This window comes from Rhincodon typus, chromosome 22 (assembly GCF_021869965.1).
Source record: "Rhincodon typus isolate 14 chromosome 22, sRhiTyp1.1, whole genome shotgun sequence".
NCBI lineage: Eukaryota > Metazoa > Chordata > Chondrichthyes > Orectolobiformes > Rhincodontidae > Rhincodon > Rhincodon typus.
The window spans coordinates 6,936,047-6,962,502 of NC_063353.1; the positions used below are offsets into that span (position 1 = coordinate 6,936,047).

Here is a 26,456-nt window from a genome sequence, read left to right on the forward strand (position 1 = left end):
TTTCGGGCCTAGACCCTTCCTGCTCCTCTGATGCTGCTTGGCCTGCTGTGTTCATCCAGCTCTACACCTTGTTATCTCAAATTCTCCAGCATCTGCAGTTCCTACTATCTCCTTAAGCAATGACCTCCCTAGGTTCCCACAGAGTTATAGGGTACGCCTAATCAAGTCCCAGGGATTTATCCATCTTAATGCTTTTTAAGACGTCCAACACTACCTCCTCTGTAACAAACATTTTTCAAGGTGTCGCTATTTATTTCCCCATGTTCTCTATCTTCCATATCCTTCTCCACAGTAAACTCTGATGCAAAATACTTGTTTAGTATCTCCCACATCTCCTGCAGTTCCACACATGGGCGGCCTTGCTGATCTTTAAGGGGCCGTATTCCCTCCTTAGTTACCCTTTTGTCCTTAATGTATTTGTAGGATGCCTTTGGATTCTCCTGGATCCTATTTGCCAAAGCTCTCTTATGTTCCCCTTTTGCCCTCCTGATTTCCCTCTTAAGTGTACTACTGCCTTTATACTGTTCTAGGGATTCCCTCAATCTCTGCTGTCTATACTCAACATATGCTTCCTTCTTATTCTTAACCAAAATCTCAATTTCTCCAGCATTCCCTATATCTACCAGCCTTGCCCTTCACCCTAACAGGAACATACTGTCACTCAAAATGGATTTCCTCCCCATCCAAGTTCTTCTCTAGATGCAAGAGGATATCTTTAATCTTAGCAGCTGGCAGACAATACAGTCTTCAGGAATCCTGATTGTGGGACAAGTACATTCTGTTTGAATGTACTTTTCCACATTCCTTTTCATGCCTCTACTGCAATGCCTTCCTGTACCATTTGCTCAGTTTGACCAAACTCACATTTTTATTCCTATCCACATAGCCAGTAAGCATCTTTTGCCAAGTGAACAAGATTTAAAGTTGGATTAATCACCGAATTCTAGTTCCCAGTTCTGTCTAACACACAGTCAAATCCTTTCGTTCCAAACCACTAGCCAAATCCAAATGACTACATAACCCAAGGAACTGGAACTGCCTCCAGGAACAAAGATTCCAGATAACATTCTCTCTTCCATGATGCATCCTGAAGCTCAGATTTCAGTGCAATTCTCAACTAAATTGAATCAAGTTGCAGACACATACTGCAGGTGTGGCAGCATCTGTAGAGACAGAAAGTTTCACCACTAACTTAAATATTCACTCCCTCCACCACCAAGTTGCAGCAATGTGTGCCTTAAGACACAGCAACTCACCAAGATTCCTTTGACAAGGGGAGATGATAGCCTCATGGTATTATTGCTAGACTAATAGTACAGAGACCCAGGTAATGTTCTGAGGACCACAGCAGATGGTAGAACTTAGTGTAAAAACAAAATTCAATTAAGAGTCTAATGACGATCATGAAACTGTTTTTGAAAAACCCATCTGATTCACCAATGTCTTTTAGGGAAGGAAACGGTTGTCCTTCCCCAGTCTGGTCTACATATAATTCCAGACCCACAGCAATGTGGTTGACTCCCAAATGCCCTCTGGGCAATTAGGGATAGGAAATAAATGCTGGCCACCAGGCGATGCCCACAACCCATGAACAAGAGATTTTTTTTTTTTAAAAAACCTTTCAAAAACCACGATCTCTTTACCTTAGTCAAAGGCGGCATATGCACAGGAATACTGTAAGTGCATGATCTGTTCTAGCCCACTCTCACCCTTGAAGCAGAGCTATAACCACTGCTCTTTCATCGTCACTGGGTCAACATTTTGGAAACACTTTCCTAACCGATATGGTGTGCCCACAACAGATAACCTACAACAATGCAAGACAGCAGCTCACTACCACCTACTCAAAGACAATTAGTGATAAACAATGAATACTCATCTTGCCAGTAACACACTCATACCATTACAGGAATTAGAAAGTCAACGTTCCATAGTTTTCCATGAGATAAGCAGAATTTTGTGAAAAGGTGCCATCTGACCTGTGAGTATTTCCAGCATTTACAATTACTATTTCAAATTTCCAGTATCTGCAGTATTTTACTTTTGTATGCAGATGTTATTGCTCAGATCTCACTTGTCTCACCCCTATTGTACCAGTGCTATCCAACCTTGTTTTATATAAAGCACTTAAATTGCTTCAATTCACTCAATAGTTATAATATTATTAATTTGTCTCACCTGTTTAAATTATTTAAATAAAAAATTATATTTCACCAGCTCCAAACTTAATGTCGTATAATTCATACCTCTTGGTTTATTACTCTTGGGAATCCAAATCACTAACTTCACTACCAGGTTGTACCGTCATTTTCATAAAGATGTGTTTCTCAAAAGCTCCATACAGTTCAACAGGTGGGCACACTAAAACTTAACATTTGCATTTACTGAACAGGTAGTTCAGAGAAAGAATGAGAATGTAAATTTTAATCTTTACCCAGCTACACAACTTCTGAAGTGTCATCATGGACTTGAAATGTTAACTCTGTTTCTCTCTCCACAAATGCTGCCAGACTTGCCGAGTTTCTCCAGCACCCACAATATTCTGCACATACATATAAACCTGACATTTCTCGTACTTTCTTTAATCTGTTACTAACAATCTGTAAGCTTTGCACGATCAGAAAGCAGATGATACATGCAGAGTCAGGCACAGCCTGTATATTTCCAGGGTTTCAAAGCAGTGAGAGAATTCAGTCCAGAGGGAAAGAGCTGCTATTTGATTACTTTTTCAGTTCATAGTTTGTAAGCTCTTTTAACAGGATAAATTGCAGCCCAAAATTAAGAGTCCAGCACAAAATACACAGAAAAACTAAGTTAATTGGTTGGTAATAGTTGCTAATTTGATGATCTATAACAAGTTAATTTCAGATTAAAGGGAAATTGGAGAAATATGTCACAGATTAAAAACAAAATGACAAATAGGAATTTTTAGAAAATCAAATTAAGATCTAAGTATTTAAAAATACAAGTGCAGGACCAGCCGGTCTGTTGTATCTGCAAATGTTGGTTGCTTAAGGAACCCTAGTTCAGAGTAGACGAGCTGAAGTCTGAGCTTCAAACACTGACACATCAGGGAGAGGGAAGAGTTACATGGATGCTGTGTTTTAGGAGGCAGTCATACCCCTTAGATTAAATACCTCAAATTCAGTCAGGGGTGAGGGACAGGAGGGTGTGACTACTAGCAAGGCTGGTAGAGGGAGGTAGTGTTGAAGGAGCCTCAGTCCTTCAGCTTGTCTAAAATTCTTGGTCTCTCTCTGTAGGGCAGGTGAGTAAACTGACCATAGCACCATTGTATAAGAAACAGTTCAAAAGGGGCAGAAAAGAGAAATATAGTTGCAATCAGAGATAGCATATTCAGGGGAATGGATACTATCCTCTGTTGCCAGGATCAAGAGTCCCAAACGATGTGTTGCCTGCCTCATGCCCGAATTCAGAATATATTACCTGTGCTGCAAAGGAAATTGGAGTGGAAGGGAAAGATCCAGTTGGCATGGTCCATGTAGGTACAAATGATATAGAAAGAAAGAAGACAGACATTATGCTGAGGGAACATGAGTGGTTAGGTTCTAAATTAAAAAGCAGAACAGAAAGGTAATAGTCTCTGGATTACTACCAGAGCCACGGGCAAATAGGCACAGGGCCAACAAGGTCAAAGAGGTAAACATTCGGCTGAAAGATTGGTGTGGGAGAAACAGGTTTGCGTTCATGGGACATTGGCACCAGCACTGGGGATGGGGTGGGGGGGGGGCAGCTTTTCCATGGTACACGCTCCACCTAAATCATGCTGGGACCAGAGTCCTTGCAAATCACATAGATATGGCTTTAAAATAAAAAGTGGCGGTGGGGGTGGGGGGAGGGGGTGTTCAGTTGTATAGAAAATTAAAAATAAGAGGTAAAAGAAGTTCAGATTGCAGGTAAGTGAAGGGGCTGATTGTTACCAGAAAATAAATGAAAGAAAGGGACAGAATGTGTAAGTGTCATGCTGCACCAAGGAACCATTCAAGTGTAGGGAAATGTAATATTAGCACAGACTTTAAGGTTTTCTATCTTAATGCACAAAGTATTTGTAAGACAGTGGACAAACTGACCGCACAAGCAGAGGTAAATGAATATGATCTCACAGCCATTACAGAAACATGGTGACAAGATGAAGAAAACGGAGAAATTTACACTCAGGGTCAAAGACAGGTGGGGTTGTGCTGTCAATAAGAGATAAAAGATGAAATGAGGACAGTTGAGAGCTGATCTAGGCACAGATGATGGACAGTCCTTTTGGGTGGAGGTAGACATTGGTAGGAGTAGCGTACAGCCCCCAAAACTGTGGCCATTCTGTGGGAAAGACCATAAGTCAACAAATAATAGCAGCATATAAAACAACAGAACAACAATTATGGGTGACTTGAATATGTTCACGTCGATAGGATTAATCAAATTGGAAAGGATAACTACAAAATCAAATTCAGAGAGTGCATTAGGGATAGTGTCCTAGAGCAACGTGTCATGGAGCCAACCAAGGGATAGGCCATCTTAGATCTGGCAGTGAGTAATGAGACAGATTTAATAAATGACCTCAGAGCAAAAGATCTCGTAGGAAGTAGCGATCATAACATGATGAATTTAATATTCAGCTTGACTGAAAGAAACATGGGTCAGAAACAATTGTGTTTAACTTAAAGAGAATTACAATGAAACAAGGATAGAGTTAATAGGAATGACAGTAAGCAAAAGTGGTAGGCATGACTAAGCAAAAATACTTCCCAGTAAGGAAGAAAGATTCTAAGAGAGGGATAAAACAATCATGGCTAATCAAGACAATTAAGGATAGTATTAAGTTGAAAGAAACAGTATAGAAGGAGGCCAAAGTTATTGATAGCCTCGAAGTTTGGGATGAATTCAGAATCCGGTAAAGGAGGACTAAAGCAATAATTGAGCGAGACAATGAGAACTGAGGGCGTAATGACAATAAGCTTTTCTTAAACATATAAAGAGGATAAGTGAAGTCAAAGTGAACACAGGCCTCTTAGAGAATTAATCTGAGGAAATCGTAATGAGGAACAAAGAAATGGCAGAGGGATTAAACAGATATTTTGAATCAGAATTTATGGTGGAAGATATTTAGAATATCCCGATAATACCAAAGAATACAGGGGAGGAATTAAGTACCAACAGCATTACTAGAGAAGTAGTATCAGACAAACTAATGGTGCTGAAAGCAGATAAGTCCCCTGGCCCTGATGGCTTGCATCCTAGGTAGCTATGGATCCTGTCATAGCGGAGAGGTACCAAAGTATTAGAAAACTATCAATGTAACACCCCTGTTCAAAAAGTGAGGGAGGCAAAAAAAAAAAAAACAGGTAATTACAGGCCAATTAGCCTAACATTTATTATTGTAAAAATGTCAGAATCATTTATGAACTAATAGCAGCACATTTGGAAAATCATAATCTAATCAAGCAGAGTCAGCTTCATGAAAGGGAAATGGTATCTGACTAATTTATTAGAGCTTTTCAAGGAAGTCTCAACCTGAGTGGATAGGGGGAACCAGTAGATATGTTGTATTTGGATTTCAAGAAGGTGTTCGACACGGTAACTCACAAAAGGTTAAGTCAGAAGAGTCCAATGTGTTGGGGATCGGGTGTTGGTATGGACAGAGAATCAGCTATTGGACCAGAAATGGCAAGGGCGGAAAAGGGATTCTTTTCAGGTTGGTGATCTATAACCAGTGGGATTCCACAGAGACTAGTGCTGGGATTACAACTGTTTACAATGTACATTAATGATTTGGAGGAAGGAAGTGAATGTAGCCAGATTTGCAGACAACACAAAAATAGGTGGAAAGACAGGTTATAAAAGAGGGATACAAACAGTTTACAGAGCTATTGATAGGTTAAGCAAGTGGGCGAAAACTTGGCAACTGGAGTACAATGTGAAAAAACATAAAGCCTTTCATTTTAGACAGGAGAACATAAGAGGAGATTATTTAAATGGAGGAAAACTGCAGAAAGCTGAAACATAAAAGGGACTTAAGTGTACTTGTGCAAGAAACACAAAGCTAGCACACAGGTGCAGCAGGTAATTAGGAAGGCTAAAGGAATGTTGGCCCTTATTTCAAGAGGGTTGGAGTACAAGAATCTCATTGCAACTGTAAAGGTGATGATGAGACCACATCTGAAGCACTGTGGACCAGTTTTCATCCCCTTATGAAATAATGTTTTCTTTGGAGGCAGTACTGAGAAGGTTCACTAGGATGATCTCTGGTATGCAGGGTTTGTCTTCTGAGCAATGGCTAAACTCTATTCATTGGAATTTAGATGAATGAGAGGTAATCTCATTGAAACATGTAAAGGATTCTTAATGGGCTTGACAGGGTACATGGGGAAGAGCCTGTTTCCCCACATTGGAGAGTCTAGGACCATAGGGCAGAGTCTTCAGAATTAAGGAGAGCCAATTTACACTGAAATGGACAGGAATTTATTCTGCCACAGTGCTGTGAATCTTTGGAGCTCCTTGCCACAGAGAGCTGGAGGGCAGAGTCCTTGTGTACATTTAAGGCGGAGATAGATTGTTGATCATTGGGGAAATCAAGGATTATGGGGAAAGGTGGGAAAGTAGATGTGAGGAATATCAGATCAGCCACATTCTTATTGAATGGTGAACAGGCTTGAGGGGCCAAACAGCCTACTTCAGTTCCTACTTTTTATGGTCTAACTGCAAAAGGTAACTATAATCTAAATTATTAGAATTCTAATGGCACTTCTCAAAAAAGCATATTTGCAAGGGTTTTCCTGTTGTAAGAAGCTGTATGCCTTTTATATTTCCTGGTTTGTAATGGCAAAATTACTAAAGTGCCACATCATCAAAGAGATCAGCCTTCAACAGGTTAGTCACTGCAGGTGCAAAAACAAGTCAAAGAACAGTTACAATGTCAGACTTATTCAGTTGGCACATTCAACACAAATTCAAAGAACAGAGGAAAAAAGGAGGAAAAAATATTTTGGCTGCCTCAGTTTCAAAATCTAATGGCCTCCTGTTACAATCCCCACCCTGATCATACGCGTCTACTTCAACTAGTTACTTATCCCTTAACAGCACTGCCCCAAACCCAAACATTTGCCACCACCACCTCCAGATATTCTCGGATGCTACACCAGACACTCCCAAGCAGCCCCAAAATCCCTCTCCTCTACACTCAGAGGATACTCCTTAAGACAGCTCCTGCAAGACACCCCTCCAGCCCCTCAGACACCCAGTCAACACCTTTCTCCCACCACCCCCCCCAAAACTCCAAGCACTAGTCCCATGCTCTACACCTGTTTACCGTCACTGGACATCTACTTACTCTTGCAACGTCAAACACCTATCCAACCGCCAGCCAAACACACAGACACCCACTGGCCTCCCACTCCTGAACCCAGACAACTGCTCCCCAAACCAAGACAAACCTATTCACACCCAACTCCAAACCAGAGACCCACTGTCACCTGATATACCCATTTAATACCTTCTCAAATACCCCATCCCCTGCAACACACCTCCCATCCCGCCTCCTCAGAGAACCCAACCCAATGTGGCACACAACCCATCCCATCAAATACCCCTCCCAATCACCTCATGCATCCCTCCAAAGAGGTTCTTTTCCTAGTCTCCCTCCTTACCCTCCCATCACCCCTTCCTCCCTGTAGCCGCCTCCATCCTCAGACCCCGTCTTCCCCACCTCAGCCTGGGCTCTCTCTCCGGCCTCTTTTACCTGTCAAACTGGCCGCAGTCCACAGCGGCCCTCAGCACCCAGCCCAGCAGGGGCACCCCTGCCAGTAACTTGATGTTCTTCAGCGGGATCCCCTTGCTGCCTCCCCGGGCCAAGACCAGGGCGGCAAAGTGTCGCTGCTTTCCGCGGAGCCTCTGGCTTTGCCGGACTCCTAGCTTAGCTTTCTTCGCCTTGGGCCCTTGCGTGCCGGCCCGGCCCATGGCAGAAAAAACCCGAGCTGGCCCAACACGGACTGTGTGCAGCCGGCAATGGGGACTGCCCTCGTCAGAAAAGGCGCCGAGGATCCGCCTCCCAGTCACAGCCAGTCCCTTTGATACTTTGTATCGCATTCACTTCCGCTTCTTGTTAAATTGTAGCCATTCGCGCTGGAGCCCCGTTTTATGAATGTGTCCGAGTCAATGCACCTACAAATCCATTGAGACGCTGCACCTCAGGACAATTCCCTGCACTGGGCACATTAGCCACCGGAACCACCTCAATAACATAACATAACATAACCCACCCCACCGATCCCAAGTGACCGCCCGCACAGTGTACCACCCGTTCACCAGGGCTACCCAATCAGAGTCCAGGCCCATCCCACTCCCCAAGAGACCGCCCAATCAGAGTACCACCTTCTGACAAGGACTACCCAATCAGAGCACAGACCCACCTTTCCCAGGGACCACCCATTCAGAGTACCACGCGAACACACGTACAGCGCAATCATGGACCCGCCCCCTCCAGACCGCCCAATCAGTGTACGTCACTTGTCTCCCCACACCCCCAACTACTGCCCAATCAGAGTCCAGGCCTCCCCCACCAGGGACCGCCCAATCAGTGTTCCACCCTCCGCCCCCGTCAGCCCATTCAGAGGCCCGCCCCCCCGGGAACGCCCAATTAGAAAACGTCACTCGGACACGGTCTGCCCAATCAGAGACATTTCACCCGCCCCCTTGGGCCGCCCAATCAAGGGACCACCCTCTGATCAGGATGTGCCCAATCAGAGTTCAGGCCTTCCCCCCTACCCGTGACCGCCCAATTAGAGTACCACCCTCAGCCCCGGACTGCCCAATCAGAGACCCGTCCCTCCTCTCGGACCGCCTCCACTGTGTTCAACCCTCTTCCAGAGGCTTCCCCAAGAGAGTTTACTCCCTCCCTCTGCCCTGGATTGCGTGAACAGAGGTTATCTCACCCCTCCCCTCCCCCCCCCCCCCTGTCCCAACCCTTTCCCCCCAGGGACTCCCCCAGAAAGGCCCCCCCCCCACCCCATATCCCCACAAAAACCACCCCCCCCCCCCCCCCCCCCCGCAATATCCCAATACAGACCACCCCACAATGCCTAGGCAATGAGATGAAGAGATCAGGGCCCCAGTACAAACCACCCGACCCTATGGGATTACCTTAAACAGAGTCCCCTCCCATCTGTGACTGCGCCAAGAAAAGCCCCTTGTCCAGCCATGGTCTGAAAGAGTCCCCTGCCCACACAGACCCTTCTTCCAACAACCTTACCCCACTAGAATTACCCTTACCCCTTGCCAGGGACGACTCCAACTGAGGCAAAGCCATAGTGAGATCCTCCAAGTGAGACCCCCATCCCTAATACTGCTCCCACCCTTCAAACCATCCATCTCCTCCTAAACAGATCTCTCATCTCTCTCTAAATTGACCCACTCCCCCATAAAGCCCTTCCCTTCAGCAGAGCCATTTCACCCCAAGCAGAAAGGATAAAACTGGAAAGAAAAAACAGTTGTAAATCATAGAATCCCTACCGTGTAGAATCAGGCCATTTGGCTCTTCAAGTCCACACCAACCTTCCAAAGTGCACACCACCCAGACCCATACCCCTACCATATCCCTGTAACCCTGCATTTCCCATGGCTAATCCACAAAGTCTGCACATCCTTGGATGCTATGAGCAATTTAGCATGGTCAATCCTTCTAATCCAGACATCTTCAGATTGTGGGAGCAAACTGGAGCAAACCAATACAGGCACAGGGAAAATTTGCAAACTCCACACAGAGTCACCAAAGGTGGGAATCAAACCCAGGTCCTTGGCACTGTGAGGCTACAGTGCTAACCACTGTGCTACCCTATGACATCTAACAGTCCAACTCATGTTGTATACTTCAAAATGGAGGTCCAGTGCAACCAGTTCTCTCAATACCAAGTATGATACCTTTTAACTGTTCATTTCCTTCTGAGAATCCCTCCCCCAGTGCTTACATTGCATCCCCTGAAGGACTCCCCTAGCAGAGACATTCCCACAAGCACCAAAGATTATCCCCAAAAGATTCCTCACCCCTAGCAAGAGGCTGCCATAGAGCCATGAGTCATACAGCATGGAAACAGACTCTTCAGTTCAACTTTCCATTCCAACCAAGTTTCCCAAATTGAACTAGTCCCATTTGCCTGTATTTGGCCCATATCCCTCTAAACCTTTCCTATTCATCCATACAACTGTCAAAATGTCTTTTACATTTTAAAAATTAAATTTTGTAAAAAATTACCCCTCAACAGGATAGTCGAAGTTCAGGCCTGGGCCCTTCCCTATGCCTGAAATGTCAGCTTTCCTGCTCCTCTGATGCTGCCTAACCTGCTGTGTTCCTCCAGCTCCATACTATTGACTGTGACTCCAGCATCTGCAGTTCTTGCTATCTCCCAGGTAACCTGGGTTTGATTCCACCCTTGGGCAACTTGTCTGTGTGGACCTTGCATATTCTCTGCATGGGTTTCATTTTCTATGGGTTTTGCATAATGTGACAAGTTTTACTCTCTTTGGATTTTGCGTAATTAGTTCTTTGATTATTAATCTCTGTTGCTCTCCACCCTTCTCTTTTGCTCTTTCTGCTTCTCCACCTGTCTACTGGCTCAAAACCTCTTACAGTTCTTTTCTTCATTTCTGGTGAAAGGTCACTGACCTGCAATGTTGGCTCTGTTTCTCTCCCCAGATGCTGCCTGATCTCCTGAGTAATTCCAGCTCACTTCATTTTTAATCACTCGAACTATTGCACCCTCCTACAGTGACTGTCCCTTCCCCAGCTCCTGCACCCTTAAACGCACCATCCTTCGCCAGCTACTGCCCTGTCCAAGCCATCGCTCCCTGCAACCCTCACCTCCTCCCTGATACACATCACTTCCCCTTCCATTGCCTAATGTTCACTTCTCTTAATAATGCTGCATCCCCTTCCTGTACTCCCCTCACCCAGTGATATGATAGCTGTGCCACTTTGAATTTATCTGCTACAGTCTCATTCATCAAGGAGTTTAAAACTTCAGTAATTGCACTTAGATTCAATAGCTTCTGTTTAATCTTTAATCCAGTAGGGTGGAGTGGTGCACCTGAAGAATAAAATAAAATGGTACCAGGATATCCTGGTTAATAATTTGGCACTTTTGAAAGGTAGCAACACACATGACTAGACTTGTGTGCCTTTCATTATTCAGGTCCAGTGATCTAGATAGCAGGTGCATCATTTTTTTTCATCATCACAGGGAAAATGCTGGAACTCTTCAATTTCGATTGAGAGAGAAAATCATAGGAGCTTTTATAGAATTTTTTTTTCATTTTCTTGTAACATTTTCAGTTAGTAGTTATATTAGTAATGGTGATATGGGGAAGATTGTTGAGTAGGCATTGTGGTGTTTGACAATACTTTCCACAACTTTTTGACAAACTTACAAGATAATATCAATTATTTTATTGTCACAGTTTTTAAGGTGTTACTTCAAAGTTGACCACGGTTTTAGCCTTGGGGTCAATTTTTTATAACCCAGCAGTGAAAACATTGGGAAATGCTACTTTATTTCACACGCTTGTTTTGGTGGTTAATGAAGAAACTAGGCCGTCCTCACTCACAAACACACACACGGATTAATTACAGATGAACTTAAAAAATAATATTTATAAAATGTCAATCACAATCAATTTCTATTGTTTGATACAAGCCTGGTATTTTGAAGTCAAGCATTTGGGTTGTCTGTTTAAATCTTGCAGGATTTTGTTTTCACAAGTAGCTTGTTGTAATAATGTAAGGGAGACAGTGGACAGCAGGGAGACTGGGCTTGCTGGTCTACCTGGTGTCTCTTGTATAAACAGTTTTTCTGAAGATGTGTCTCTCTGCTTTTTGGCAACTTGGCCTGTCTTTTCAACATTCTTGGCATCCAGCAAAGATGGCCGCTGTATCAAGTGTGATCTCCAACAAAATGCTGAGTCATGACACTGGCACATGTGACCACCACCGCCTAGACCTCAGCTTTCCGAGAGACCACGGATGTGCAGCTACCTGCAGTCTGGTAGACACTACCCTAATAGATATCTATCTTATATCTATTACATTAGTCTACATGCTTTATTATCAAATCTCGTGGTGAGATATTGTGAGAGCAAAGCTTAACACTACAACAATCAGGTAGCAAACTACTCATTTCTGCAGTTAACTGCACATGTGAGGCAGGCTAATCAATATCGCAACCCCTCCCAACTTGTTCTTTATAATATGGAGTACTGTGTTCAGTTCTGGTCACCCAGTTATAGGAAGGATATTATTAAGTTGGAGAGGGTTCAGAAGCAACTTACCAGGATGTTGCCAGGAATGGAAGACTTGAGTTATTAAAAAAGGCTGGGTAGGCTGGGACTTCTTTCACTGGAGCATAGGAGATTGATAGGCACATTTTTAAGGTGAGCGGCGAGAGATTTAAAAAAGACATGAGAGGCAATTTTTTTTACACAGAAGCTGGTTCACGTGTGGAATGAACTTCCTGAGGAAGTGGTGGATGTGGGCACAATTACAATGTTTAAAAGATACTGAGATAAGTGCCTGATTAGGAAAGGTTTGGAGGAATATGTTCCAGGAACATGCAGGTGAGATTAGTTTAATTTGGGATTATGTTCGGCGTGGATGGTTGGACAGGAGGGTCTGTATCCATGCTGTATGACTCTATGACTATGAACAGTTTAAGCCTCACAATTTTTTCGAATGGTCAATTTGGGTAATTTTTACATTCGACAGGAACATATCTTTAAATTCAGAGTATGGAACAGGTTTTAAGCAATGCTTGCAATTTTCAGCAAACATTTTCTGTGCAGATAATGTTACACATAGACCTGAGCTAAACTGCATGATGTGGTAAGAAGAATACTTTGACTGTTATGTCCTCACAATAATAATGTTGCAAATGTTGAGAAAGGCTGTTTTCAAAATGTACTCCGAGGTTCCCCTCATGTCATCTTTGTGGAAAACTGGAACCACTTCCAAAGGGACAAAGACATTTCCACATATAAAAACATTATATTTAAAATTCAACGAGCATTCCACAAATGTAAATAAGATCCAAGGACTTGATGCTTCTTTTTCAAGTTAAAGACTTCAACTAATAGAGGGCTGTATGGTGTGAAAAGTTTGGACCTCTTTGAACACTGTAGGTGATAAAAAGACTTCTGAATGCTCAATAGGATGACCAAGTTTTTGCAATGCTAATGTCTACTGACACCACAATTACAGGGCAACCAGACATTCACACTCACTCGAGAACATGCACAGTTCCAGACTCTCTATGTCCTTGGGTCATGTGCAAAGGCCACACTGTGCAAGGCTACATTTGCTGACTTTTGGTTTGATTTATTGTTGTCACATGCACCTAGGTACAGTGAAAAGTTTTGTTTTGCATGCAGTACAGGCAGATCATAACATACAAAGATCATAGGGTGATAGAACAAGGTGAGGAATACAAAGTTACACCTGCACAAAAAGCAAGATCAACATTAGATTTGAAATTTGAGAGGTTCTTTCAGAAGCCAAGTAATAACGGGGAAGAAGCTGTTCTTCAACCTGTTGTTATGTGTGTTTAAGCTTTCGTATCTTCTGCCTGATGGGAGATAGAGTCATAGAGTAACACAGCATGGAAACAGGCTCTTCATCCCAAACTGGTCCATGCTGACCATGGTGCCCACTCAGCTAGTTCTAATTGCCTGCATTTAATCCATATCCTTCTAACTCCTTCCCATCCATGTACCTATCCAAATGTTTTTAAAATATTGCTATTGTATCTGCCTCAACCATTTTCTCTGGCAGCCCGTTCCATATACGCACCACTCTCTGCGTGAAGAAGTTGCCCCTCAGGTTCTTCTTAAATCTTTCCCTTCTCACCTTAAACCTATGCCCTCTAGTTTTCAATTATCCATCCCTGGGAAAAAGACTAAATGCATTCATCCTATTTATGCCCCTCATGATTTTGTACACCTCAGTAAGGTTACCCCTTATTCTCCTATGTTCCAAGGAGTCTAATCCTGGCTAACCTCTCCCTACAACTCAGGCCTACTAGCCCTGGCAGCATCCTTGTAAATTTTTTTTGCATGCTTTCCAGTTTAACTATGTCTTTCCTAAAACAGGGTGACCGAAACTGTACACAATACTCCAAGTGCGGCCTCACCAACGACTTATACAACTGCAACATAACGTCCCAACTCCTATACTCAATGCCTCGACCAATGAAGGCCAGCATGCTAAATGCCTTCTTCACCACTCTGTCTACCTGTGACGCTGCTTTCAACAAACTATGTAGTTGTATTCCTAGGTCCCTCTGCTCCACAACACTTCTCAGGACCATACTATTTACTGTATAAGTCCTACCTTGGTTTGACTTTCCAAAGTGCAAAACCTCACACTTATCTGCATTGAATTGCATTTCCCAATCCTCAGCCCACTTCCCCATTGATCAAGATCCCTCTGTAATTTTTGATAAGCTTCTTCACTATCAATGATACCTCCTAATTTTGTATCAGCCGCAAACTTACTAACCATGCCTTGTACATTCACATTCAGATCATCTATGTAAAAAACAAATAACAAAGGTCCCAGTACCAACCCCTGTGGCACACCACTAGTCACAGGCCTCCAGACCAAGAAACAACCTTCAACCATCACCCTCTGCTTCCCTACCATCGAGCCAATTTTGAATCCAATTTTGAAGCTAGCTCTCCCTGGATCCCATGCAATCTAACCTTCATGACTAGCCTGCCATGCGTGACCTTGTCAAATGCCTTACTAAGGTCCATATAGACAACATCCACAGCCCTACACTCATCCATCCTCTTGGTTACCTCTTCGAAAACCTCTAAAAGATTTGTCAGACATGACTTCCTGCACACAAATCCATGCTGACTATCCCTATTCATACCATGACTATCAAATATTGGTTGTTCCTGTCCCTCAGTATCCTCTCCAATAACTTGCCTACCACTGATGTCAGGGTCAATGGCCCGTAGTTCCCTGGCTTGTCTTTGCTCCTTTTCTTAAACAATGGAACAACATTAGCCACCTTCCAGTATTCTGGAACTTCACCAGTGGCTAAAGGTGAAGGAAGGGCCTCTGCAATTTCCTTCCAGGCCTCCCATAACATCCGAGGATGGACTTGATCAGGCTGATGGGGATTTATCCACCTTAATGCACTTTAAGGCTGCAAACTCCTCCTCTCTGGTAATGTGTATGCAGTCCAAAATATCCCTACTTATTTCCCTTATTTCCTTGGCATCCATGATTCTGTCCTCAGTAAACACTGAGGAGAAATATTCATTGAAAATTCTCTCCCTATCCTGTGGCTCCACAAATAGATGCCCATGCTGATCTTTTAGATGTTGGAAGAAATTATAACTAGAATGGGAGGAGTCTTTGATGATGTTGGTTGCCTTTCTGTGGCAATATGAAGTGTAGATGGAGTCAATGGATGGAAGGTTGGCTCACATGATGGTGTGGGCTGTGGCTGTGTTCACAACTCTCTGTAGTTTCTTATGGTCCTGAACAGAACAGTTGCCGTACCAAGCCATGGTGCATCCAGATGGAATGCTTTTTATGGTGCATCTATAAAAGTTGGTGAGTAGTCCTTGTGAACATGCCAAATTTCCTTAGCTTCTTGAGGAAGAAGACTTGTTGTTGTGCCTTCGTGACCATATGGGTGATCCAGGACAGATTATTGGTGGTCACCACACCTAGGAACATGACACTTTCAGACCATCTCTACCTCAGCTCCATTGATGTTGACAGGGTCGTGCCCTCCTCCTCGCTTCCTGAAGTCGATGATTGGCTCTTTAGTTTTGCTGACATTAGGGAGAGGATATTATCTTTACACCACGTCACCAAGCCCTCTATCACTCTCCTGTATTCTGTCTTGGCATCATTTGTGATAGTGCCTACTGACACCGGACCATTGGAGCAGCGACGCGTCCGCGCTCACTTAGAAAGCTGGGGGATTGTGGCATACACAAGCACTGGTGCTAGAAAATATGGTCATCCACTAAACATTACAGAAAATGTTCAGTTGACCATCCAACTGGAAATGACTCTTTTTTAACATTTTGAGCATCTCCTTCCTTCAAAATGTAATTATTGTTAGACATTTTTAAAGAAAGAAAATACTTTTTGCTTTATCATTCGGTCTCCTTTTCTTTTATTCCCCTCTTCCTTCCTTTCTGGGGCAGTCTGGTTGTCATTTAGCATTGAATTAACTACTCTAACATATTCCATGATTCAGACTGTGTGTGTCTCCGTAAGGATTCTTCCATTAGATGCATGGTTTCTTGTCTTGTTTACTGCAGACCCAGCGCTCCCTACAGAAATAAATCTCCCATCAGTGTAACTTCCAGTGCAAAACCCATAGAAGGTCTAAGGACGTGAGTAAGTGCAATGAGCAGCTTGTATTGACTGCAAAACCCAGATCATTCTCTTTCTTTATAAACTGGCTTGCTGGGACAGGCTTTTGACGCACTTAATCATTCTGTTAATCGAAAGTTATGTTTGAGATATATAGTAGCCATTCAACTCCTGGAGGAACATTAATAGCTTAAATGAGTTATAGGATGCTATTATTGGTATACCAGCAAGTTGGTGCGTGCCAGACAGACAGAGTCACTTAAAAAATATTGTCAGGCTCACAATAAGTTGTAAATTGTGTTGTAAGCAATAAACAAATATATTTGAAAACCAAAACTTGGATAGGTTTTTACATTTACAAAACACTTTGGGATATGGTGTCTGAATATGTCAAGATAATGAATTGGTGGTTTTTTTTGAAATGTTTATATAATTGCTGTTGAGTAATTTGAAAGCTGGAAGAGAGAATGCCCCTTGATATTTATTCATGAGGTCAAAGTTTGCTAAATGTGACATATAGAGAAATGAGCAAGCATTTTTCGTATATGGCTTTATCATGTGGACTTTGATTTAATTCTTTCGGCAGAATTTTATAAATAATCAGGAACAGAAGAGGCTTGAATTGTTTTATTATCCTATAATCCAGAAACGTTATTGGTAAAACTGCTGAAAACATAAACAATAGTCAAGAGGGATAGAAGTTAGGAAGGGTGTCATTGTTTAGTCAAAGAATTGGATTCCTAATTGGACAATTGTGACTTAAGGTGGATATCTTGTCTGTGAAACACTAAAATAAAACTAAAAATTGCACATACTGAAGTCTGAAACAAAAACTGAAATTGTTAGAGAAATTCAGAAGGCCTGACAGCATCGGTGGAAAGAAACAGAGTTAATGTTTTGAGACCAGTGATCTTACTTCTGAATTGATAGTAACTAGGACAAGGTGGTATATATGCTGCAAACAGATGGATGGGTGGAAAGGAATAAGCAGATAGATGGAGATGGAAAGATAGAGAAGACAGAAAGTAGAAAACAGTTAGGCAGACAAGGGGATGGTGATAGTACATCAAAGAAAAAGAAACACAGATATTATTTACCATTCTTGTCATTATTCTCACCACAACATGGAGAGGGGATTTCCCCCTCCCATTTCTAATCCATCCTCCAGTTACACTAATTAATTACCCTCTTTGATTAGGGTTTGAGCCTGAGGAAGATAATTGAGTGATTGATGTACATAGACCCTTAAATCTCTTTGACTCTTCTCTGTTCCTAACTTGTCGCTATTTAATTAATACTCATATCTATCTGCTTTTGGTCTGGGATGGATAATCTCACGTTTGGCTATATTGAAATTCATCAGTTTTGTCCATTCACATAATCTACCAAAGTTTCTCTAATCTTACGCAACTGTCTTTGATATTTATTGTACTATCAATTCTTGGAAGATATTTTCTAATCAGCCTGGTCAGACATATTATGCCACACATTTTGAGCAGGCTGGACTTGATCCTGGGACTCCTGCCCCAAAGGTAGGTTCACTACCACTTCACTACAAGAGTTTCCACCCCTCTCCATTAGCAAATCTAGTATAATCATCAAATTTGAATATGTAGTGTTCTATTTTCTAAGTCATTATAACAAATCGCGGAATCCTGATCCTACTGGCCCACCATGACTTATGTGGGATAGATGTGCCTGTTACCAGTCATGGGGGAGTTGGTCAGTGTGGAAGTCTGGTTTGTGATACAGAGTGATGCCAATAGCATGGGTTCAATTCCTACTCTGGCTGAGGTTGCCATGGAGGGCTGTACATCTCAGCCTCTCCCCTTGTCTGAGGTATGGTGACCCTCAGTCATTCCTCCCTAATGAAGAAGCAGCTCTATGGTCTGGTAAGACAATGGCAGCCTTTTTTTTAATTATCAGTCATTCATTATATGATGCTTCTAATTCTCCCAGTCTTGCAGGGGTGCATTACAATTTGATTTCATATATTTGACATTATCCCCATGAGTGAGTTAGTTGTTGATTTAATACAACCTCTGCGACCATTTCCATCTACTTCCTCACACTTGAATCATTCCTTTGACCCCAAGCTGAATTTCTCACCCATATTTTCTCTATCACAAACGTTGCTTTGTTCTATTTTCTGAAATCACCTGCCCCTTCCCCAATCAAGAGTGTTAGTTTGCTTTTGACAAACCTTTTCTTTGCCAGCTGATTGTGACCAAATTCTCTCAGACAATCTCCCATCCCACCTTCTGGAAACTTCAACTCATTGATAGTCCTGTTGCCTGTATCCTCTAACACACAAAGACCTATTTGTAAATCACCACAGTCCACGCCGTGATGGGCTCCCCATGTCCCCAGTGTTTTGGATGTCAGTCATAGGTTGACTCTATCTCCACATGCACTGTGCCACCTATTGATTTATTTATCTCTCCGGCTTCAACCACTGTGAATATTCCACAGTTTCTTCACCAATTAACTGGCAAGAAAATTTTTTGACACACAGGCTCTACTCTTTGGAATCCCAGCCCCCCTCAGTAACCTCCAACCCACTCAAACCTCAAACCACACCATCTCTCTCCATATTCCTTTAAAAATCTTACAAAACCCCTCATGAATTAAACTTATCTCCTAATATACTCCTGTGGCTCAATTTATTTTGTCCATACACATTTATGAGGTGCCACTGGTTTTTTTGTACATACTAAAATCTCAAGATGAAGGAAAATTGTTAATGATTAACTACTACACAACGTCGAACTCTCTGAAAAATGAACCTTATAGAAGGAGTGTTCTTTCAGATTCAATTGACACTCAGACTACAGGTAAATTTGTAGGGTACAACACACTATGCAAAACGTTTTCTGAACGCTATGCATGTTCAAACAAACACCATGAAAATTAATTGTGTGTACCTCATGATATTGCCTCTAGACTATTATAAAAGTCTTTTATGACCTAATAATTCATTGGTCGTATTATCCCAACACATTTAAGTAAAATAAGTCCTTTTGATTAGAATCCAGTGTCATCAATCTGGTGTCACTCCCACCCTGTTTCACCAGCCCTTGCCAATATCTTAATTGAACCAATTCCTTATGTATGTCACCTTAAAAGTTGCTACCTTAATCCACTTTGAAAAGCTAGAAAGACACCTGTTAAATGGAAGACATGGAATTACCATAGTCATAGTGAAAGTTGATCCATTCCTCCACTCTTCTGAAGAGGATTTTCCTGGGTGTACCAATCCCAGGTATCCCAACATTCCAATGGCTTCTTCCATCCTCATCAGTCCATTTAGTCAACTGTTCATCAGATGCACTCAGGAGGCCATTGATCAAAATCTGTCTTCCAATCTCTTTCACACTGGTAACTGCACAAACATGTCACATGTGGCACATGTGATTCCTTTAGATAACTGGGCTTAGATATCACCGGGTCATTTAATTATTCATTTTCTCCTTATTTTATTCATTGCTAGTAAAACTTGTTTCAGTTCATCCAAGAACTCTGGCAGAATCTTATAATGGTCTGAGTGATGGGACAATGGTGAGTTAATTGTCGAAGCAGACAAGAAGCCTTGTGAGGCCCAATTTGATGTCGGCAGCCTCCCACTCCATCCTTTATGCTTTTCACAAGGGACAAGGCAAGTTCTCTCACCAGGCAGTGTTAAGTTGCCAATAAGAGAGGATAGTGGCAGTTAAGTGCCTCATTGATGGCTTAACCCGCCTCATTAATACTCTGGTTCCTATCTTACCAAATGCACCAAACAAGCTAGTTATTGACAAAACCTGACATAGAAATCAGACCAAGTACAAGGCAAATTCAGCTCGCAGCTTGATCCATAGAACCTTCATGTTGCAAACTTGCAAAATCTCAAGGCACGATCCATGGGCACCAGCTGCACACACCCTTATGCAGCAAGTAGGGAGCCATGTCTCAAAATCTCGGGGGATTAGTCTTTGCCAGAGTCCATGGTGGCATGTAGTTACAATATAGGGTTATGACAGGGAATGGGAGTGAAGAAAGGTGTACTAAACTGAATTGCTTCAACCAAAGATGTGAATGGAACAACAAAGAATGAAATGGATTGAAAAACAGGTGACATACAAATTCCATGCATCAAAGGTTGAAAAAGATCCTGCATTTGTCAAATCCATGCATGAGGCCAAAAAAGACCCAAGTGTCTTAGTAGATGCATCATACTTTCTGCTCAAAATTATAGAACACAAATCAGAGGAATTCAGGATCAAAATTCATAATGACCTAATCATACTTCACAATGTACTAGTTGATGACGGTCCCTGAGGCATGGGAGGAATTCAAGCACTGAATGTAGAACCCACGCAGTGAGGTTGACCACAGTGTCAAAAATATAAGTTGTAGGGAAGAACTGCAGAAACTTAGACATCAAGCGTTTGCGAGCAAGAGGTACATTTACAATTAATGAAATGAAAGATGTGTAGCTGAAATCATACTTTAACTTAAATCATAAAAAGACACATTCAAATTGAAACAATCAATTGCATACAGATGAATCAAGTTTATTTGAACTGCTTCATCACTATCATGTGATCTCTTTCACTTCTGGTGTTTGTGTATGCTGAAACCATCAATGCTCGACCTCAATGGCTCATGTATGGTTCCTTCCTCAAAAACAAATTTGCTTACTTTCACCTCAGCAGTGTGTTGCTCTTTGCTGTTTCTCCCCTTTCCCCAATTTGACAGCGATCCTGTGAAGACATCTACCTTTGCCCTGAGATAATCCTCGCCTCACTGCTGCTCCCCTGAGGCCTGAAAAACCTGGATAACTACAGTTATATGTGCAAAGCAGATTAATTTAGATGTTTCTAACCTCAATAACATGTTTAAGTTGCCAAACATCATCTCCTAGCAGAATGGCTGTCTGCTTTTGGTCCCACTTACACACAATCCTCTTTTTTTGCCTGTTTGAACCCATCCTTAATGCATAAATAATCTGACTGGCTTCCCCATGATAAACTACTCTCCGAAGAGTTGATAATCTCAATTGCCTTGCTGTAAGATGTTGCAAAGTGGAGGCTGAGTATCTGACAGGAAAAGCAATTGGACTGGACTTCCTGAGAAAAAGAAGCTCGTCTTGGCTAGAGACAAGCTCTTAGATTGGAGAATCAAAGCTGGAGAAATGTGGAATTTGTTTCAACAGGGAGCAGTGATTCACTTGGATACTTTATCGGGAAGCCATATTAGGTATAAATGAAGAAGAATATAACAATAGGATATGCTGAGAGAGTGAGATGTAGTAGACTGGGAGGAGGCTCATGAGGCCTTATGACAGTACACACTTTTCACTGTATTTTATATTAAATACATGTGATAATAAATGATTCAATTCAATTCAATTCTGTTGACCCTCTCTGAGAGACAACATTTAATACATAGATGAAGATACAGCAGAGATACTTAGAGCTCTATAAGATCATAGTTCATATATTAAGTACTTAAACGAATAACACACTTTTAACCACTAGAGTTATCACAATCACTGTCTTTCACAAGTTTGATTTCTGTAACTAAACCCAAACTTTATTACCGGGGAGAGTTCGCAGCTGGCCAAGTGTCTTCACCACACCTTCTGTTGTAGGATATCTTTTTACAACGTGAGTCTTCACAGTGTTGTTGAACAAAGTTGGAGTTCTTCAGACTTTTTATAAACATGTCTCTGTCCCAAGTACGTTCCTTACTTAGAATTATGCTTGCGCGTGAACAATCCCAAATGTTTTGTCCAAATGTATACCTTATCAGATAGAGCCAGCAGTTCCTGGTTTCCTGCAGTTTTAAGTCTTAGCAGATCTGACTGACTCAGTGTACTTCCAAACACAAAGTGGACCATTGTTAGGCCTCTTATCAGTTCCTGTTATCTTCCTGTTATCTTCAGCCTTATCCAACAATTCAGTTCAATTAAACACCACCGAAAGAACTATTCTGCTCCTTTTCCTCACAATCTCTCTTTTTGGAGCTGATGGTCATCAGCTTGTTTAGAAAATTTGTTAATCTTTTCAATCTCACATACAAATGCACATTGTGATTTTACAGTTCCAAATCTTTCGCTTCTGTTTTTTAATGAATGGTGAGGCAATGGCCTAGTGGTATTATCACTGGACTATTAATCCAGAGACCCAGATAACATCCTGGACACCTAGGTTCAAATCCCACCATTGGCAGATGCTGGAATTTAAATTCAATAAATATCTGGAATTAAGAATCTGATGATAACTGTGAATCCATTGTTAATTGTTGGGAAAAAAAATCTGATTCATTAATGTTCTTTAGTGGAGGAAACTGCCATTCTTACCTGGTCTGGCCTACATGTGAATCCAGACCCACAGCTATGTGGTTGGCTCTTAACTGCCCTGTGGGCAATTGGGGATGTGCAATAAATGCTGCCTGGCCAGTGATGCCCTCATCCTGTTAATGAATTTTTGAAAAAAGATGATTTACTTATTTCCTCAAGTTTGAGAGGGTTCAAACATTCAAACTCCTCTTCTTGGCTTTACATTAAACTTAAAAGTTCATTAAAATTTTGGCTGTGAAATCTCTGATCAAATTTATCCCAAATACATGACTCACTGTCATCAGTCATCATCCAACAACGGATTATAGGAACAATGGTACCAAACATCTGTTCCTAACATTTCTTTGTCTGGTTAATATGCAACCACCTTTTGTGGAGTTGAATCCTGTGTACATTATTACTTAATCTATCAATTATTGTGAAAGGTCATTCAAACCTCTTTTCTCACTTTCCCATGATCTTATTTATGTTTAGCAGCACCTCCTGCCCATTTGAAGATTTGTAAATCAACCTGTTAATCTGTGAAATGATGGTTAAACATAGAGCAGCAGATGGAAAATGTGGACTGTGGTCTGAAGTTTGCGACTGTGCTAAACATCTGAATGTGCAATGACATGACAAACGTTAATAACGAGAAAGCTTGTTGGTTGATGGATGCAGAGTCTGAGGTGAGTTGAGTCATGTTTGATGATAGTGAATATGAGAACTGAAGATGCATTGAACACTGATGAAGTCAGTAAACCTTTTGTGGCATTACATCCAGACTTGGTAAAAAGCTGGTTTTTTTGTGTACAACAAAGTTAAAATAATTTATAAATATATTAATAATTCAGTAATTACTCTGAAATTGTCTCTTTATTCAAGCAGATTTCCACAACTAATTCATAAGATTTGAGACTAGACAAGAAAAAGTCCATTCTTTCGCAGATTGCATTTGATAGTTTGGATCTATTCTTGTGAAACGCAACCAAAACTGGTAAACGTACGCAAACGTTAGTAGAATGCCAGGCGCAAAGTGCCATCCACTGCTGAATGCTAGTCCATAATCTTTAGGTCTGGTTAAATAAACGTCATGCTAGAGCTCAAACAAGCAGGAAAGATGCAAGGCATAGCAGAGGATGCGCAACACGTTTCATAATTGTTACAAGAGTGAGAAAAGGAACTTGTAGAGAATATCAAAACCAACACAAAATATCTTAGAAGTATATGAGGGGAATGAGACGGTGAACCTGCAGCAATGTGAGTCCTGTGAACACTAACCATGATGATATTAATGAAGAAAATGAGGAAATAGTGGATGTGTTGAAAATTTTACTTTGTCTCAGTATTTACAGTCGTGGAAGAGAATAGCAAGCAGGATATTCCAAGGAAATTATCATTGAATAAGTAGTAAGGACTCTAGAATAGAATTGTAATTTATTGTCACTTTTTTTAAAGAAAAAAATGAGGATTTTTTTTCTCTCAGATGGTAGTCAATTTGTGGAATTCTTTTCTGCAGAGAAGTTGTGTCATTAAGTATATTCAAGGCTGAATAGAGAGATGTTTAATCAGTAAGGAAATCAAGGGTTATGGGAAAAGGCAGGAAAGCAGAGTTGAGGAATATCAGATCAGCCATGAACACATTGAATGGCAAGTGGTCTCAATGAGTTGAATGACTTACATCTGCTCCTATTTCTTATAGTCTTATGGAAGAGAAGCCATGATGTGGAGATGCTGGTGTTGAACTGGGGTGGACAAACTCAGTAGTTACATGACACCAGGTTATGGTCAAATGGGTTTATTTGAAATCACAAGCTTTCGGAGCGCTGCCTGACAAAGGAGCATACAGCCTGGTGTTGTGGGACTTCTGACTTTATCGAAGGGAGGTATTAGAATGGGCCATGTAAACATAGTGAATGAAAAAGTGGAAGCCAAGCTGACAATGTTGATGAACTATTGCTTGAACATGTTGCTTGCTATTTATACGTCATGCAAATGGCAAATTGACAACATCTCAAGAAATACAAGCAAGCATTGTCAAGTGTCTTCATATGATGCTTTGTTTGGACAAGAGTCATTTGGTGTAATGTGCATAACATTGAGTTCAGTTTATTTCTATTTTAAATTGTTCAAATAAGCAAACAGCACTAACAGAGAAACTCAGTCAATTAATGCTCCACATTAGCTTTCTCTGACTGTGTTTACTTCCTCGATTATTTTAATCAAATTATTTATTCCTTCACCCTCATCTACTTCTCCAGTTTCTTGTTAAATGTATGTATGCTAATCTCAATCACACTGTATTCCTTGGGACTTCACAAAGTCATAGAGCCCTAAAGCGTGGAAACAGACTCTTCGGTCCAACCAGTCCATGCCAACCATAATCCCAAACTAAACTAGTCCCACCTGCCTGCTCCTGGCCAATATCTCTCCAAGCCCCTCCTATTTTTGTACTTATCTAAGTGTCTTTTAAATGTTGTAACTGTGCCCACATCCATCACTTCTTCAGGAATTTCATTCCACACGTGAAACACCTGCCATGTCAAAAATTTGCCTCTCGTGTCTTTCATAAATCTCTCTCCTGTCACCTTAAAGTATGCCCTGGTCATTAAATTTGTAAAGCCTCAGGGACGATGTGAAACCTCAGCCCAGAATGACAATTAATCATGCAGCTGCAGTTAGGACTATCCGCAACCACCACTGACAAGGGAATTTAACTGTCTTTACATTTCCACTTGCATCTAAGTGCAACCAGTCTTTCAATTACAAACCATTAATGGGTTTTTGTGCTTTCTGGCAGCAAGATACAAATCCTGAAGCAACTAGAAAGTAGTCAGACAATGAAAAATTCACACTGGATTTAGGGAGGAATGTACAAATGTTCTGATGCTGTGCTTGCTATTTATGCAGTATACAAGCAGCTAATCACAAGGGTGATGCTGTGTCGAGCATGTGTCTACTGTGGGCCAGTTGGACAACGGTCAAGTTGTACTGTGTGTGTAAAATGTCAGTGAAGACCTCCATATTATAGTATCTGATGGTTGTTTCCATGGAGGAAAGAACATTATTCAGGTCATTAAATGATGAAAGAGATGCTTAAAAATGCTGTTGGTATATTTTCAAAATTCAAGTGTGATTCCAAGATAAAAAATCTAAATGCACAATTGCCAAAGATTGCACGAGTCTCATAAATACTTCCTTACCAATTAGATGACGTATGTGATAGAAATACTTTTTATTTTGCTTCGAACATTCTCTATGCATAGGACAGAAATTGGCAAAATGTGACTGGAGCCATATGTAGCTCATTGAGGGTTCATCTACAGCCCTCAACTTTGATGAATCAAGTCCATTTTTATGAAAATTAAGCAGCCTGTTCATTTTTTTACACTAGTCACTTTTTTGTTCACTGGACACTTGTGAAGAACTATCATTCAATTAGTAGCATTTTTGTGAACACTTTTAAAATATTGTCGAAAAGTGACCCTGTTATATTTTTTGTTATTATTGGCACCTGAGTAACAGCATTGAGGTTCTAAAAATATTGAGTTTTTGACTGAATTGAAAATAGAAGATTGTTATAATTACTGAATTAGTTGCTCTCTGGATTAGGGAGAACAGTAAGGATTTGGAAACTGTGGTGGATCATGACTCTATATTAGTTTGCTGGTCATAAAAACTGATGGATGTAAAATTTTGGAAGTCACAAATTGGGTACGCAACAAAATTCTGAACATATCC

The 26,456-nt window shown here is 41.4% G+C and overlaps 1 protein-coding gene across 1 annotated transcript in view; it reads right to left on the reverse strand.

Moving 5' to 3' along the window:
* Positions 1-8,307, reverse strand: part of cmasa (cytidine monophosphate N-acetylneuraminic acid synthetase a) — a 39,089-nt gene extending 30,782 nt beyond the window's left edge. The window contains exon 1 of the mRNA XM_020534621.2: positions 7,748-8,307. Coding sequence (XP_020390210.2) covers positions 7,748-8,094 — 347 coding nt within the window. The 5' untranslated portion in view covers positions 8,095-8,307. The remainder of the gene's footprint in view (positions 1-7,747) is intronic.
* Positions 8,308-26,456: the final 18,149 nt, after the last annotated feature.